Consider the following 16,724-nt stretch of genomic DNA (forward strand, 5'->3'; position numbering starts at 1 on the left):
GAGGACCCTGGGTGCAAACCGTCTCTCAAACTCCGCCTGCTGTTGCTCCGGCTTTACCGGTAGGCCCGCTTCCTGGCCCGCGCCTCCCTCGGTCATCTGGCTCATTCCTCACCATGCCGGCGGCGGCGTTCTCCTCTGGTAGGCGACTCTCTGCCATCTCCGGCCCTCGCCTGGTGTTTGCTCCCTTCCTGCGTGACTCTCCGGGTCCGTCGCTCGCTGTTTCCGTTCCGGGTCCTCGGTCATCGGCTCTCCTACAGCCACGGATCCGCAGATTTGGTGCTACAAACTCTAACCTACGCCCACTCACCCGCATATCAACCCCGATGACAGCTACTGATCTCACCTTATCTATGGCTTTGATCAACACTCGATCCCTCTCCAATAAGATGTTTCTGCTCAAGGATTTTTTCTCTTCTTACGACTTGGATTTTATGTTCCTGACAGAGACCTGGCTACGCGCTGGTGAGACTGTGGCCTTCTCTGAGCTTCTTCCTCCAGGCTGTTGTTTTTTAAACACTCCCAGGTCCTCTGGCAAAGGCGGAGGCCTCGCCTGTGTTTTTAAATCTGTTTATGACTGTCATCAGATTTACTTTTCCTCTTATTCCAGCTTTGAACTACAGCTTTTTAAACTAAACTCATCCACTCCGTTACTGATTGCAGTGGTATATCATCCTCCCAAATTTAACAAGGACTTTATCAGTGAGTTTGGGGAATTCCTTTCAGGACTTTCAGTAGATTTTGATCATTTTCTTATTGTTGGTGACCTGAATATTCATGTGTGCTGTCCATCTAAACCCCTGGTTAGAGACTTTGTTTCACTGTTGGATTCCTTCAACCTTACTCAGTGTGTGTCTGGCTCCACACATGAGAAGGGTCACATTTTGGACCTTGTCATGTCTCACGGTTTGGGTATCCACATCTCTGAAATTTGTGAGAGTGCGTGTATCTCCGATCATTTTCCTGTTCTATTTTCTGCCACTGCACATTGTTCTGATGCTGCAGTTAAACCTCCTTCACGCCGTCACCGGATCATCAATACCCATGTACCATCTCAGTTTTCTGCTGCTTTTAGCAACTCTGAGCTCTCCATGGCGGACTGGATTGGTTCCTTGTGTGCAGAAGATTTAACTGCTCTTTTTAACTCAACATGTACTTCTATTTTGGACCTCATCGCTCCTTAAAAACACTCCGTCCCAAAGCTCATGCTGAACCCTGGATTACAGACTCTGTTCGTGCTCTCAGGCGCACCTGTAGGTGTGCTGAGAGAAAATGGAAAAAGGACAAGCTACACATTTCTTTTAATATCCTCAGAGACTCTCTTTCAACCTATCAGAAAGCCGTTAAAGAGGCCAAGTCCTCCTACATATCAAACCTGGTTAGCAGTAGTGTCCATAAACCTCAGACTCTGTTTCGTGTTTTAAATTCCATTGTAAATCCTTACACATCCACCAGCCTCACACCTTCTGCCACCCTCTGTAATGATTTTCTAAAGTTCTTTGTAAACAAGATTTCCTCCCTGCAGTCTGTCATTCCATCTTCACCTTCCAATCCCGGTGTTTTATCTTTGTGCCATTCTGCCTTTAATCAGTTCGAACCAATCTCTCTCTCTCAGCTGCATGAAATAGTCTGCAAGGTTAAGACTACCAACTGTTCCACCGATGCTATCCCCTCTCGGCTTCTGAAACAGGTTCTGGACTCAGTCGGACCTTTCCTTCTGGTCCTGATCAATGCCTGCCTCAGTTCTGGTTGTTTTCCAACACCCTTCAAGCACGCTGTTGTTCAACCTCTCCTTAAAAAGCCTAATCTAGATCCATCCCTACTCTCTAACTATAGGCCCATTTCCAACCTCCCTTTTCTGTCCAAAGTACTGGAACGAGCCGCCCTCATGCAGCTCCAGCTATTTCTCGACAATAACAATCTCTATGAGAAGTTCCAGTCTGGTTTTAGAGCTCGGCATAGCACAGAAACCGCCCTACTGAGAGTTTTTAATGATTTGCTTTTAACTGTTGACTCTGGTTGTGCTGCTGTCCTAGTAACCCTGGACCTGACAGCAGCCTTCGACACTGTTGATCACAACATACTGCTATCCCGCCTTCAACATTGTGTCGGTTTAAAGGGCACTGTCTTAAAGTTTTTCCAGTCCTATTTGAATAATAGGAGTTTTTCTGTTCACCTTGGTGAACTGTCATCTCCCAGAGCTCCTTTAACCTGTGGCGTACCTCAGGGGTCCATACTAGGCCCCCTGTTGTTTATTCTGTACTTGCTCCCTCTGGGCGATGTGCTCCGTAAACATAATGTGTCCTTCCACATCTTTGCCGATGATATTCAGATCTACCTCCCTCTGAGGTTGAACTGCAATGTTTCTTTGCAGCCGCTACTCTCCTGCTTGTCTGACATTAAGACTTGGATGACTCTTAACTTCTTACACCTTAATGAAAGCAAAACTGAAGTCATTGTGTTTGGGCTTCCCAAAGATCCCAACTTCTCTCTTGACTTTTTGGGACCCCTAACCTCCGATTGCACTTCTTCCATTAAGAGTCTTGGTGTTATTTTTGACAATGCTTTTAAACTTGATAAACAAATCAGCTCTGTAGTTAAGGGATCTTTTTATCATTTGCGGATTTTAGCTAAAGTCAAGTCTTACCTTTGCAGGAACGATCTAGAAAGAGTGGTCCATGCTTTTATTACTTCACGGCTAGACTACTGCAATTCCCTCTATGCTGGCCTAGATCGTTCCTGTCTACATCGCCTTCAACTGGTGCAGAACGCTGCCGCTCGCCTGTTGACCGGTTCAAAAAAAAGAGACCACATCACTCCGGTTCTCTGCTCTCTCCACTGGCTCCCAGTTGCCTTTAGGATTGATTTTAAAATCTTACTGCTGGCTTTTAAGGTTTTAAATGGCACTGCACCTTCTTACCTGTCAGAACTCCTTAGTACTTATCGCCCCAGGAGATCTTTGAGGTCAGCCGACCTGATGCTTTTAGATGTTCCCAGGTATAAATTAAAGACAAAGGGAGAGAGGGCGTTTGCTGTGGCTGCACCCAGACTGTGGAACAGCTTACCTCCTCACGTCAGACTCTCCAAAAGCCTAGAAACTTTTAAAACCGCTCTTAAAACTCACCTCTTTTCATTGGCTTTTAGAAAGGTTTAATTTATTTGTTTTATTTATTTTTATTTTATTTTTATCAGCGAGGTGTTACTACGAAATTGTGTTCTATTGTATTTTTATCTGTATTTACTGTACAGCACTTTGGTCAGCCTTGGTTGTTTTTAAATGTGCTCTATAAATAAACTTGACTTGACTTGACTTGACTTGACTCCTGTAAAAAGAAACATACATACATCCACCCTTTTGTCACTCTGGGTGGAGGTGCAATCTTGCATACTGGTGTCAAGTCAGTCAAAGCTTTTGTCAGTCCAGTCAGTCCCCATTTGTTATTTGCTGACAGTAGAACCTCTCGTGACGCAATAAGTTTCTACTGCCAGCAATGACGTCATTAAAAAAAAGAAAACAAAAATAATTTAGACTGGATCACCTCGCTGAATCCTTTTTGGCAGGGACTTGTTTTCTGATTGTCCCAAGTAAGTGGCTTTCTCCTGAGCCCATTTTAATTTTGGAGAAGCTCACTTGCGATTGTTCGACATGTTGTGTAGCGCTTTCGATCCCGATCTTGCAGGCCTGCTTGAAAAAGAGAAAATTGCCAAACAAAAATCTCAGTGCACTGTTAAAAATAAAACATATGAAGGCCTCTTTTTAGAAGTTGTCTAAGCGTACTCTCTTAGAATGATAGATCAAAACTGGCAGGTTCAAAGTGGTACCAAAGGAAAATGCATCAGTAAATCCCCCAAACTTTCATCCACCAGTCACACCTCACACAACAGCAATATTCTATTAGATAATGAGTTTTGTTTTCCAATGTACCCAAATGTGTGTCATGATAAGACCTCCCCCACACATCAGAAACAAGAAACTCAATAATCTATTAGTCTCCACTCATCTGACCCCCTGCAGCATTCTGTTCACCCCTGCTATGATTCAATCATCCTTCCCCAAAAATAATACTAGTTCACTCGTCGATGTATCACTTCTTAACCCACTAAGTGAACTGGACAAGATGATGGTAACAGAAACGCTTAAAATGCTGTTTGATCTTCATGAGCTTCATTGCATGTGTGTGTGTGTTAGTAGGATTAATGCATTTTTCTGTTTGTGTAATTTTTGTGTACCTCTCCTCTTTGCGGTGCTCCAGACACTTTTCAATTCTCCACGCAAGGCAGTCGTTCTTTCTTCCCAGTTTCCTAAACCCAAATTTCATTCCCACACTAAAACAGCTTCCTCCATGTCCTCCCTGCTCCTTCCACTGTGGTCTCATCCCATCTCCCCCCTTTGCAGCAGTCCAGTGAGAGTCCGTTGTCTTTCAGCTTTGTCCTGTGTCTTTTCCACTGTCTCATTTTGCCATTTTGCTCCAAAAGTGGCAAATGTCCAACTCGGGCAGTCTTTTCAAAGGTCCATTCACACACAGTGAAGGTGCAGCTCTTTGGAAATGCACATCCATCCAGTCATGATGATGCCATTTTCCTCCTTGCTGTCGCTGTCTCGCACAGCTGCTGCTGCTGGACCTTTTCTTCACTGCTCAGGATGCTGCTGTGAGCTCTTGAGATCCATCTCATTGTTCTGGAACTGCATTTCTTGTCTTCAGGGAGAGATTCTTGGAGCTTGTGTTCTCAGGGTGAAAAACACATGGAAGTTAAGCTGTAAAATAATTCAGCCAAAACTTGGCTTGAGTGTTTCTAATGGTGTAAACCTATAATTTTCTTCCGACTGCTGCACGTGGAAAATTGATCCGGGTCTGCTCTTCACCTGCAAGTGACACACTGAGACATTTTGATCATTCTTATCACTGCTTAAAACAACACGCCTCGCTCTGGTTCTGAACTCCCTTTTCTTAAAAACCCAGAGAGATTGTAGTTGTTCTACGTTGAAAAACACCAAACCCTCTTCCTATTTTTGTCTGCTAAAAAAATAAATGTTTGTGTGTCCACCCCAGGGGAGCTGGTGGCCTGTAGTACCACCCTCTCCCTCTAGTTGGAAACAACTGTTATACACATTTCTACACTCCTCTCATTTTTCTTTTTTTTTCAACATTTTGAAACCCCATTTTTCACTGTTTTTACACACACATCAACTTTTCCCACACAACCATTTTCTGCAATCTTACACACCACACATTTACTCAGTTCTTACCATACAGTCACGCATTGAGTTTTGTGCCTGGCCGCCTGGTGGAAGCCTGCCGCTTTACTGGATCCAGCTTCCCTTTACATTCAGAGCGTCCTCTGCAATGGCCTTCTTCCCTTACCGGCAGAAAAGTGCTAAAATACCGTCACTCCACGTAGGAATGATTTCCCAACAGTGTACTCGAACCGCCGTCCCTGTGGCGTACTTGGACCGAACACAGGCCTGGGCCGGCTTCTCCCCAACTGCGTGCTCGAGTCACTGTCCTTGTGATGAGCCGTTCCCAACACAAGCCTGGGGTCTCAAACCACCAGGATTTTTCCCGACGGTGGATTTTAATTACCGTCCGTGTGCTGGAAAAAACCCGAACACAGGCCTGGGGTCTCAAACCGCCAGGATTTTCCCTCCGGAGACTCGAACTCCGGAGTCGGCCGGTGTTCCCCCCCTCAGCCAGACAAACACTCTCCATGACTGTATACAAGTTAGCTACAACTCACCCATCTGCAGGAGTCCCCTCAAAGTCGATGGTCTCAGTGGTGGCTGAAACACACGGCTCCGTGACTCCTCCATTTCCTTTGCTTCAACAGCTGGTAGGACAAAGGTACCTTTTTCCTCAGGGGTGATCAGCCCGTCCACGGAACCGTTGTTCAGCGACCACACGGATCACAACCCAACCCCAATACACAGATCACAACCCAACCCCAATTAAAAGGGAATCGTAATAGGCAAAACATGAGGTAATAAAGGCATGAATAACAGTCTCCAAATTGTGTTTGGAAATTCTGTTCTTTTGAATTCTTTTGGCAGCAAAGAAAGACTGGACCCAGAGTGGTCAAAACTCAAAACATGATCTTTATTTTACATTTCCGGAAATGAAGAACTGCAGAGACGAGCACGCATCCACAGCTCTGACAAAATCACAAGGTGTATATATAGTTCGGCTACGTCACACGCTAAGTTTCGATAAAAACAACTCTGGAGTGCACTCTGCTTAGTTTCACTTTCTGTCTGCACCTCCTGTGCTCTGCAAAAGCATGCAGTTTCCTGTCAGCCTGCGACCTAGTTTACACTCAAAGTTGGCTCTCTCTTATTAAAATACATAAAACAATATAATCAGCAAATAAGCACTAAGAATATATATTTAAATCCCAACAAAAGGCTTGACCTTTGATAGGCATCTGATAAAAAGCCGATTTTACCACCCCATTTACATGACCATCAAAGGTAAGTGCGGAATCAAAATTCACACCAAGATTTACGATTGAACTTTTCAGATGAGAGGCCAAAACACCGAAATCAGCATCTGAAGAAACAATAGAGCGATGCGGGCCACATAAAATTGCTTCCGTTTTATGGTCATTAAAATTAAAAAAGTTATTTGCCATCCACAGTTTAACGTCACTGAGACAGTCAAGTAAAGATTGACAGGGAGAAGTATCCAGGTGCATAGCATACATCATAACAGCATTTTCACGCTGATGTTTTGGATAGACCTTGACAAGACATATTTTAGAGCAGGACTTTGCTCTAATGTTGCTACCACAATCATCAGTGCACAGGAAGCTCACAGCAGGCGATGATAAGGCATCCTGCTTTCCTTCCTCCCCGCTGTCCTCTGCTGGAGTGCCTAAGGACTTGGTTATCCATAGTGGTGGACCAGGATATAATGCTTTATTGTGGCTGTCGCTGTTGCACTCATCACATTTTAATGTAGCTTTGCAGGTGCGGGCAAGATGTGTGGATGATGACCAGCATCTGAAACAAATCCCTTGCTCTTTGAAGTAGGCTTTGTTCCTCAATAGTTTTGAATCTAAAGCCACAGCATTTCCTCGGTGGGTGAGGCTTGTTCCTACATAGCAGACAGGTTTGGGCCAGATCTGGTGTCAAGCCGGCACTGCTGGCTGACTTCTGGCATGGTAAGTGGTATGTCATCCAGATATGGGCCAGGCCTGGCGTAGATGGGACTGTTTTTGTGATGGCATGCCATATCTGGCCCGATTATGATTTAGTGTATGTGGCCCAGGCTCATAGAAAACAGGTCTGGGGGCGGGTCTGGCACCAAGCTGGCACTTCTGACTGACTGGTGTCATGGCAGGGTGTGTGTCAACCAGATGTGGGCCAAGTCTGGCAATGATGGCACTATTTAGGTTTATATTTTCCTATTGTTGTTAGAAGACCCAAATGCCATGTTGCAATACTATACTTCTATGGTAGCCAACGTTTCAAATGCAGGTTTGACAGGTCTGTGAGTGTACACTTTATCCAAAACCTAGTAAGGGTTTACTCATGTTTACCACTGGCTCTTCCAGTCTGCATGTCAAGAGTGTGAATGTATGTGAATGTAGTTAGGAAGCACTCAATTTAGAACAATTGTGTGATTGGGTGAATGTGGCATGTTGTATAGAGCACTTTGAATAATCCAGGAGAGTAGGAAAGTGCTATATAAGAATCAGTCCATTCACTGTCTGAACAGAGTTTTATCATGTTGCTTTTGCACTATTATGTTTCAGCACATGTTGTTATTACATGACTTGATTAAGGTATACATTAGGCTGACATCTGGTGCCAGAGCTGAAACTGTTCTGGGCCAGCACAAGGCCAGCAATGTGTCTGAAACTGGCCTTGCGCTGGCCCATGTGTGGGCCACCTCTGGCAAACCAGATCTGGGTCACCAAAGGGCCGTCATTCTTTACGGTATGTGGGCCATGTTTAAGCACATTGTATGGGCCAGATCTGGGCCATACCAGTTTTGCTATGTGGGTTATGGATGGGACAATATTTATCTGGTTCATCTTTAGCCGTTACCTTCGGATCTGCAGCTGAAGAGACAGTAGTCTTTTGCACTAAAACTGGTTTCCTGAATGTTGCAAGCTTTAAGAAAGGCTTCTCTTGCTTGGGAGAATAGTTGCTTGGAAGTGCAAATCTGGGATCGTTCCCTGTTTTAGCTTGGTGGCAGGTAAACTGAGTAAAGAGAAGGGAGGATAGGATGCATGATACTCTTTCTTATACTTGGATCCTTGAGAAACCCATTTGTCCTGCATGTTGTAAATGGTAAATGGCCTGTATTTGTATAGTGCTTTTACTAGTCCCTAAGGACCCCAAAGTGCTTTACACATCCAGTCATCCAACCATTCACACATACATTCACACACTGGAGAATGTGTGTGTGAATGTGATGGCAGCTTTTCTACATGGGGGCCAATGCCATGAGTGGTGTCCAGGTATGACAAACCTGGAAGATAGCCATCCTCCTTAGCTGATAGTAGCTCCATTAGAAGATCACCAAGTTCTCTTAACTTACGATTGTCCTTCTTTGAGATTTTAGGAAAGCTGTCCAGTTTCTCAAACAAAGAACTTTCTATGACCTCAGGGGCACCGTAACATTCATCCAACCTGTCCCAAGTCATTTTTAAGGTTGCTTTAAGGCTGGGTTGCCTACCTGAACTGCCCTCATATGCCTCACATACTCTGATGACTCTTTCCCAAGCCATTTCAACAGCAAGTTCAACTCTTCAATGGCTGTAAGGTCTAAATCCTTTATTGTGTTAAGGAAAGATGACCTCCATGCTCTGTAGGTTTCTGGACAGTCATCAAATTTTTATAAACCAGTACTCACAAGCTCTATCTGTGCTAAATACTTGTCAATGCCATGTCCATCATACCTGCAGACTCTAGATGCACACTCTTCGTCGGTGGACTAGCTGCATACCGCTGAGTGACAGACCTTGCCCTTTCCTGACATTTGTCACTATATGGTTCCTGCAGGGTTGCCTGTTTTTTAATATGGGGAGATGTTTGTCTTGTAGTTGGACAGGTAAGTTGTTCTTTGGCATCCAGTTGCGGAGAGTAGGAATGTCACGGTCTGGCTGGCAGACCGTGGGGATGTGGGGAAAGGAGGACCCAAAACGCAGACTCTGCGATGCAAACAGTGCTCTTTATTCACAGTGAAAAGCTGTAAACACAATAACTCCCCGTTGCTCCCTTGAACCCCGTGTGCGTGCTTCCCTCCGACATCTGTGCTCGTGCTCGTGCTCCCCGCTGCTGTGTTTCCGCACACCCCGTGCGTGCTGCCTTTCTGGACCACTCTTCCTCCTGCGGGGAAACCATAGAAGCAGCCGTCAACACTAACCCTCGGCGGGCATATATGAACAACACAGACATATGCTGACACACTAACTTGGTACGATAACTCAATGATCCCGCGCCGGTGGGAGCTCCAACACTCTCCTAAGTAGCTCCCCCGACGAGCCCTGATCACCAACAGGTGTGGCAGAAACTTCAGGTGTGGCCAGTCCTTCGCAGGGCCACACCCATCAGGCCTGCAGGTGGCTGTGCTCCATCCTCCAGCCACACCCGCAGACATACACACGTATACACCCACCCCCTGCCTATACATACGAGTGGGACACAGACTAACACAGCATTGTGGAGAAAACACACATCACCAAATAATAATAATACTAACAACAATAACAACAGTCAAAACTGGTCACGGACCCCCGAGTCCTCCAGAGCCGGGTCCGTGACAAGGAATGCTGTTTAATACTTTCATTGTCCTCCTCCTTCCAGGTGTTTTGAGAACATTGCGTCGTAAAGCAGGTGGGGTGCTCTGGGTTCTGGTCATGTGCCAAGTGCAACGTCGTTTCAGATTGTTGACTAAGACGTGTGGCCTGGTCCCTACCATATTCACTTACACCTTCATTCAAAGTTTTGCTGAGTGGCTTTTCTTACTGCAACGCTCCTCACCCAGATGTTCTGCTGCTGCCTCCAATATCTCTGCCTGGGCAATGGCAGCTGCAGCCTCTTTTCCACATGCAGAGCATCTAAATTAGCCTCCAATCTTGCTTTGTCGACTTTGATAGCAATTTCCCTTTCTGCAAATGTTACACGTGCTTTTGCAGCTTCTACTAACGGTCTTGCTCGTGCTGCCTCAACACCCGCAGATGATTTTGATGAGCGTGTAGAACTAGAACACCGGGAAGTTTAATCTTTAACTGCTTCATCTTTAATGCTCAGCGATTCCTTCAGTGAATGTGTCACAACCTGGGCCTCTGACCCAGCGCTCTGAGTTTATTTTTGTATTCTTCTCATGTTAGCTTTGTGATCATGTGTTAGTCCTATTTACTTTAGGTTAAAGGCAGTCATTATTTATTGTTTCCTTGGTTTCAATGTTTGGATTCTTGTCTAATTTATCATGTGTTTTAGATCTGTGAGCTAAGTGTTGTCATGTCTAGTTTCTTGTTTTATTTTGAAGTAGATTGCATGTTCTGGGTTCATGTGGTTAGTTTTTCTCTCCCCTGTGTTGTCACTATGTTTGATTCTAGTCAGCTGTGTCCTCATGTGTCTCCACTTCCCCTGATCACCTCATGTGTGTATTGAAGTCCCCAAGTCTTCCTGTGTTCAGAGTCATGTTGTCTGTCATCTCTCAGTCATAGAGTGTCATAGGTTTTTGTCTTCACTGTGTTTGATAGTTACTCAGTGTTCATGGTTTCATAGTCATTTAGTTACACAGTGTTCACATTCCTCTTTTTTTTCTTAGTTTCATGTTTTGTCTGCAGCCAGCTAAATAAAGCTCGCTTTTGGTTAAAGACACGTCACGTCTCCTGTAACGCCTTTCTCTCTGCATCTGCATCTGGGTCCTGAAGTCAAAACACTCTGGCGCACCCCGCCGTGACAGAAGGGCTTCTCCTACATTTTTTGTCCATGTTCTCTGCAATCTGCTGCAATAGTATAGTTTAGCCATCTGGGTATTCATCTTTTCACTGTACTGCTCTCCTTGTGTGTGTGCATATGTGCGTATGTACACAATTCAGCAGCCAGCCAAACTCCATTCAAAAGGATACGGGAGTCAGGATATAGCATCCAAGCTCCAGGTGACTTATTTTACATTGCACTACCATACACCATTGCATCACAGTGAAAAGACAATGCTTTTGAAGGCATAAACAAGAAAGAGGATTGCAGCAGACAATTACAGGAACCCTTCAACTTATGTGAACCTGGTTACCCCAACTAACATGGCTGACTTCTTGTTCTTGGTCAAAGTGCATGCACATTAATAACGTGGGGAACACCCCACACCACATCAAGAACTCCACCGACTTCACCGACAAGGTCCAGAAACTTCCCCTGGATCCAGATGAAACCATGGTGTCCTTTGATGTAGTCTCTCTCTTCACTTGCATACCCACCACGGAGGCCGTGGAGACTGTCAGAAAACGACTACAAGAAGACAGCTCCTTGGAGGACAGGACCAACTTCACACCCGATCAGATTTGCACACTGTTAGACCTCTGCCTCACCACTACATATTTCAAATACAACGAAGGCTTCTACAAACAAAAACATGGCTGTGCCATGGGCTCCCCCGTGTCACCTATTGTAGCCAACCTTTACATGGAGGAAGTGGAAAGGAAGGCTCTTGGCTCTTTCAAAGGAAGAGTACCCAGCCACTGGTACAGATATGTAGACGACACCTGGGTCAAAATCAAGACACAAGAAGTGGAATCCTTCACTGCGCACATTAACGCTGTGGATAAAAACATCAAGTTCACCAGGGAAGACACAAAGGACGACTGTTTGCCTTTCCTGGACTGCGCTGTGCACATTGAAGAGAACGGCAACCTCAACATCGAAGTTTACCGGAAGCCCACACACACGGACCAGTACCTCCTCTTTGACTCCCATCACCCTCTGGAACACAAACTTGGAGTAATTAGGACCCTACACCACCGGGCAGAACATGTTCCCTCTAAGCCTGAAGGGAAAAAGAAGGAACACACACATGTAAAGGAAGCACATGCGGCTATCCTAAATGGGCGTTTATAAAGTCAGCAAAGAGGCACAGAAAAGAAGATCAGACACCAGCGAGGGAGGAAAAGAAGGACAGACGCAACAACATTGTCATCCCCTATGTAGCCGGTGTATCAGAAAAACTCAGGAGAGTTTTCTCCAAGCATGACATCCCAGTGTACTTCAGACCCAGCAACACGCTCAGACAAAAACTGGTTCACCCGAAAGACAAAACGCCAAAATACAGACTTAACAATGTGGTGTATGCTGTACAGTGCAGCGAGGAATGCCCAGACCTCTGCATCGGAGAGACCAAACAGCCACTTCACAAACGCATGGCACAACACAGAAGAGCCACCTCCACAGGACAAGACTCAGCAGTCCATCTGCATCTAAAGGTCAAAGGTCACTCTTTCGAGGATGCCAATGTTCACATTTTGGACAGAGAGGACAGATGGTTTGAAAGAGGAGTGAAAGAAGCCATCTATCTCCACTGTGAGCGACCATCTTTGAACAGAGGTGGGGGTTTACGACACCAACTCTCTGCCATCTATAATCCAGTTTTGAGATCCCTTCCCAGACGCCTTAACGCCCACTCACATCCTGGGCCATCTGACCTCAGGAAATCACATGGTAAAGTGGGGCCAGGTTTCACAATGAGCTCACCCGAAACCCTGGCTGATTGGGACCCACACCCAGTTTCACACCTTGGCTCATGTGATTAGAGGATCATCAGGGGGTCCTTTGTCCCTCTTTGGGGGGAAAACTCCCACTAGGTTTAAATCTGGGACTCTCCACCATTTGACCTTAGAACTGAAGAAGCTTCTTGGATGAGAGGTGAAACGTCTTCAAGTAACTTAAAAGAAGTCCAGACGCTTTTCTTTGCAAGCTCCTTTGACTACGATGACCTGGATGACTGAGAACCTTCACAGACACATTAACAACAATTTACAAGGTCCAGTAGGGGGCACTAAACTTAAGACAGAACAGACCTCCCAGCCCATTGTTCAGTTAGTGGTGCTAGTTTCAGTCATTGTACAAATGTCCTGTTTATAAGGTTTGAACCTGCAGTCACCTGATCCTGATGAAACATTTCTCCTACTGAAACGTCCAGATGAACAGAATCAACTCTATGGGAGTTCCTCACTTGGATAATTGAGCATCAAGACAATTACATTTAATTTTTAAATTACAGTTCATCTAATGCCCCTGAAAAGCTCTTAGCTTTACTATCATTTCTGAGTTAGCTCTCATTCTTTTCTCTTCCTGGAAATGCAGCAGCTGTATCTTTAGCTAGCAACTCACTGCAAAGACTGCACACAAACAGTTTGTGTGTTTGCAGATATTTGTTAAACTCATAAAAACATGGCATTTGAAATTACCTGACACTTAAAAAAAAAGTTACTCCCTTTATGCTTGCTCCTCTTCTATACCGCTATCCAGATGCTGAAGCACAACGGACACTGCACCTGCAGTCGCTCCGGCCCCCTTTAACTTACACCTCTGGGACATTTGAAATGTGGTGCTCAGAGATTCCAAGTGCTCTGACACTCAACTCCTTTGTAAAGATGGACGTGGGTCTGCTATGGTGAAAGCACGTCTTAACATGGACAACAAAAAGATCACAGAGTTATTTCTTGAGATAAAACAGACTACATGCCATAAACGAAAGAGCAGGTCAGATGCACTCGTCTTTCACAGCAACTATCTGAATGTTCATTGGCAGAATAAATATGACTGTCTTTAGGCAGGGGTGGAATATATTATATAGTATATTGTGTATAAGAAGAAGTGGACTGCAAATTGATAAGCTGCATGGTTTGGTTTGATAATAGGTTTATTGGGTCAAGGTCTGATGTCACAGGAACTGAGTGTTTCTTTACTTCCTCTGCAGCTTCTTTTGCTGCTGTAGACAAATACCAACAAACAACATACAACTACAAAGTGTATATCTCCCCTTACCTTAGTCTTGAAGTGCATATTTATGTCTTACTCTTCCTATATTTATTGTTGTTCTTTTGCACTGAATGAACTGGAGCCTCATCATCTCGTCTCTCTATATACTGTACTGTATATGGCAGAGATGACGATAAAGTTTACTTTGACTGACTCTTCAGGACTTGCTGAGTTGATGTTGTTGTGCCTCTGTAGGAGATGGCAAGTCCAGACATGACAGTAAAGACAGAGATGGACAGTCGAGTCCGGTTTCCAGCAGGATGGGGAGGTCATCTGTCAGTCCCACCATGATGCTGACAGGAGGAGGAGGTGAGTCAGAAAGCAACATCACTGACTTCATGTTTAAGGAGTTTAACTATGAAGAGAAGAGAAAGGTCTGCTGAACATTGTGTCAGTGTGTCTTGAGAGAGAGAGATGTTTTTTACAGTTGTAGCACTCCAACTTCATGCTGCCATTTACAGAAACTTCAAGACAGGTAAAATCAGCTGAAGGACCGTGTTTGCGCTGATATTTTTATGTGCAGCATGTTTTCAGTGTGATAGATTTTGTATGTGCTTGTTCCTGAAAGTAGTGAATGAAGCCCACTTGGTGGGAGTTGTTTAATCAGCCTCAATAAGCAAGCAGAAGAAGACACTCTGCCTGTCATTTGGAGTTATTAAAAGATATGGAGAAGTTCTCAAAACACAAAAATGAAGATAAAAGTGACATTGGAAAATATAGAGCGATGGAGAGAGTACAACCATGCAGCGATTAAAGCTTGGAAGTACTCACATTACTTTGAGTTTGATTCTGTAAAAAGTGACAGAAACATTAGCGTCTGCTCTACACTCTGCATGGGAAGAAAACTTCTTTTTACAGCGAAAAATTAACTTTCAAATCTGAGCGTGCAGCGAGCACGCTGCCACGGGAATGTGACACTCACAGAGAAACCCCCGGATGCCCCCACTGACATGACTGCTGTGGGCAAACCTCCACCCGCCCCTCTCCTGCTAAACAGGTGACAATAGATTTAAGTGCTGCTGAATCTTTGATTTTATTTATTTTCTGCTGTGTTTTACTTGCATCTATTTGAAAGAGTGTAAACACAAAACATTTTATTTTATATGCTGGAATATGCAAAAAATAAGTTTAAATGTTAAAGAATTTCTTCAAGTCAAAGACTGTTGCATATAATTTAATTTTGCTTGATGCATAAAGTTAAAAGATTAAAACTAATGAAACAAGTTTTAAGAAGAGACTTTTTCATTTGATTCAGTTTGATATGATGGATTATGGAGAAAAAAATAGAATTGGGCTGAAAGGTCTGTTGCTTTACATTACATATTCAGGTTGTGTATCATGTTTTTAAAAAGTAACTGAGTAATAAGTTACTAATTACATTTGAAAATAAGTAATCAGTAATGTAACAGGATTGGTTTTTTGGAGAAGTAATCAGTGACTAATTACATTTTTTTTAGTAATTTGAACAACACTGGTCACGAATGGTGCATTGCTTCTGGTTTTTGTACATTATTGCTGGGACAGCAGTTTACATGAAGACATGCTGTTTTGTGGAGAGCTACCAACGCGAGCCATGACTCAGGAGAGTTTCCACTGCATTGACAACTACTTATGGGGGATTTCATTTTTCTGGCAGTGGGGTAAGGTGTGTCAGCTACTAGCACCTGCTTAACTCTTCTTATTTTACTTCCTAATCCCCACTTTGCTATTAGACACGTATGTTTGGGGGCCTTTAATAAGTGTGACACTGAAAAGATGTCCAAGGTAAGAAGACAAACTGAGAAGAAAACTGCTGCTGAGAGTGGCGCTAGTGCTGGCCTAGCAGAGGATGCTAGTGCTGCCCTGAACCCGGCGCTTGTCGCCTTGCTTGAACAGCACAGAACAGCCATAGCTGCAGATTTTAAGCCTACATCTTGATGTAATTAATGGTAAGCTGGACAAGATGGACTAAATATGAAGGGGGAGAGAGGGGGAGAACAAACTTTTCAAAACTAAACTTTCTGACCTGGAGAGCAGAAGCAGAGGGCCGAACATTCATTCGTGATGGCAGAGCTTCAGTTCATCCTTTGTCATTTTTTTTTTATTTTTATTTTTTATTTTTTATTTATTTATTTTTTTAATAAATAGGACAGGGGGAATGAATGAGAGAAAGAGGGGGAGAGAAAGAAAGAAAACCAAAGGGGAGAAGAGACGGTGAGAAGGGGGGGGAAGAGAGAGAAAAAAAAAAGAAAAAAAAACAAACAAAAAAAAACTCCTGGGTCACCTGTATGGAGAAAAAAAAAACAAAAAAAACAAAAAAAAAAAACAGAGGAGACAGCAAACAACAAAGAGCAACATAATAATAGAGAAAACAAAGCACCATCACAATAAACTAGCTAGTCATAGATATCAATAGTTACTAAATAATAAACGATATTGTGCAGCACGCAAGATAGACAGCGCACAGTGTGCTTTGAGGCAGCAGCCAAGAAAGCTTTAGTCCGCGTCTGTGAATACCCATGTGTACACCTGTGTGCATACCTGTGTGGATCAGCATGCTTGCATTCCAATCTGAATCAGTGGATCTGGGTCCACAGCGAACTGAGTACTGTGGACACAAGCTCCAGTTCTAAATGGACTACGACGCAGACTTCGAAAATCAGTGAGCCCAGTATAAGGATGTTATGGCTGAGTTGTATAGGAGAGGCCTCCAACCTTCCCTATTCTTCCCCGCCAGACTTCGGATTACTCTTCCAGATGG

At 44.2% G+C, this 16,724-nt stretch overlaps 1 protein-coding gene across 3 annotated transcripts in view; it reads left to right on the forward strand.

Annotated features, from left to right (window-relative positions):
* nyap2a (neuronal tyrosine-phosphorylated phosphoinositide-3-kinase adaptor 2a) overlaps positions 1-16,724 on the forward strand; it is a 60,987-nt gene that overhangs the window by 19,614 nt on the left and 24,649 nt on the right. For all 3 annotated transcript variants that reach the window (XM_040043387.1, XM_040043385.1, XM_040043386.1), the window contains one exon: positions 14,180-14,293. In XM_040043387.1, coding sequence (XP_039899321.1) covers positions 14,180-14,293 — 114 coding nt within the window. The remainder of the gene's footprint in view (positions 1-14,179; positions 14,294-16,724) is intronic.

Source organism: Simochromis diagramma, unplaced genomic scaffold, assembly GCF_900408965.1.
Source record: "Simochromis diagramma unplaced genomic scaffold, fSimDia1.1 OVJJ01000377.1, whole genome shotgun sequence".
NCBI lineage: Eukaryota > Metazoa > Chordata > Actinopteri > Cichliformes > Cichlidae > Simochromis > Simochromis diagramma.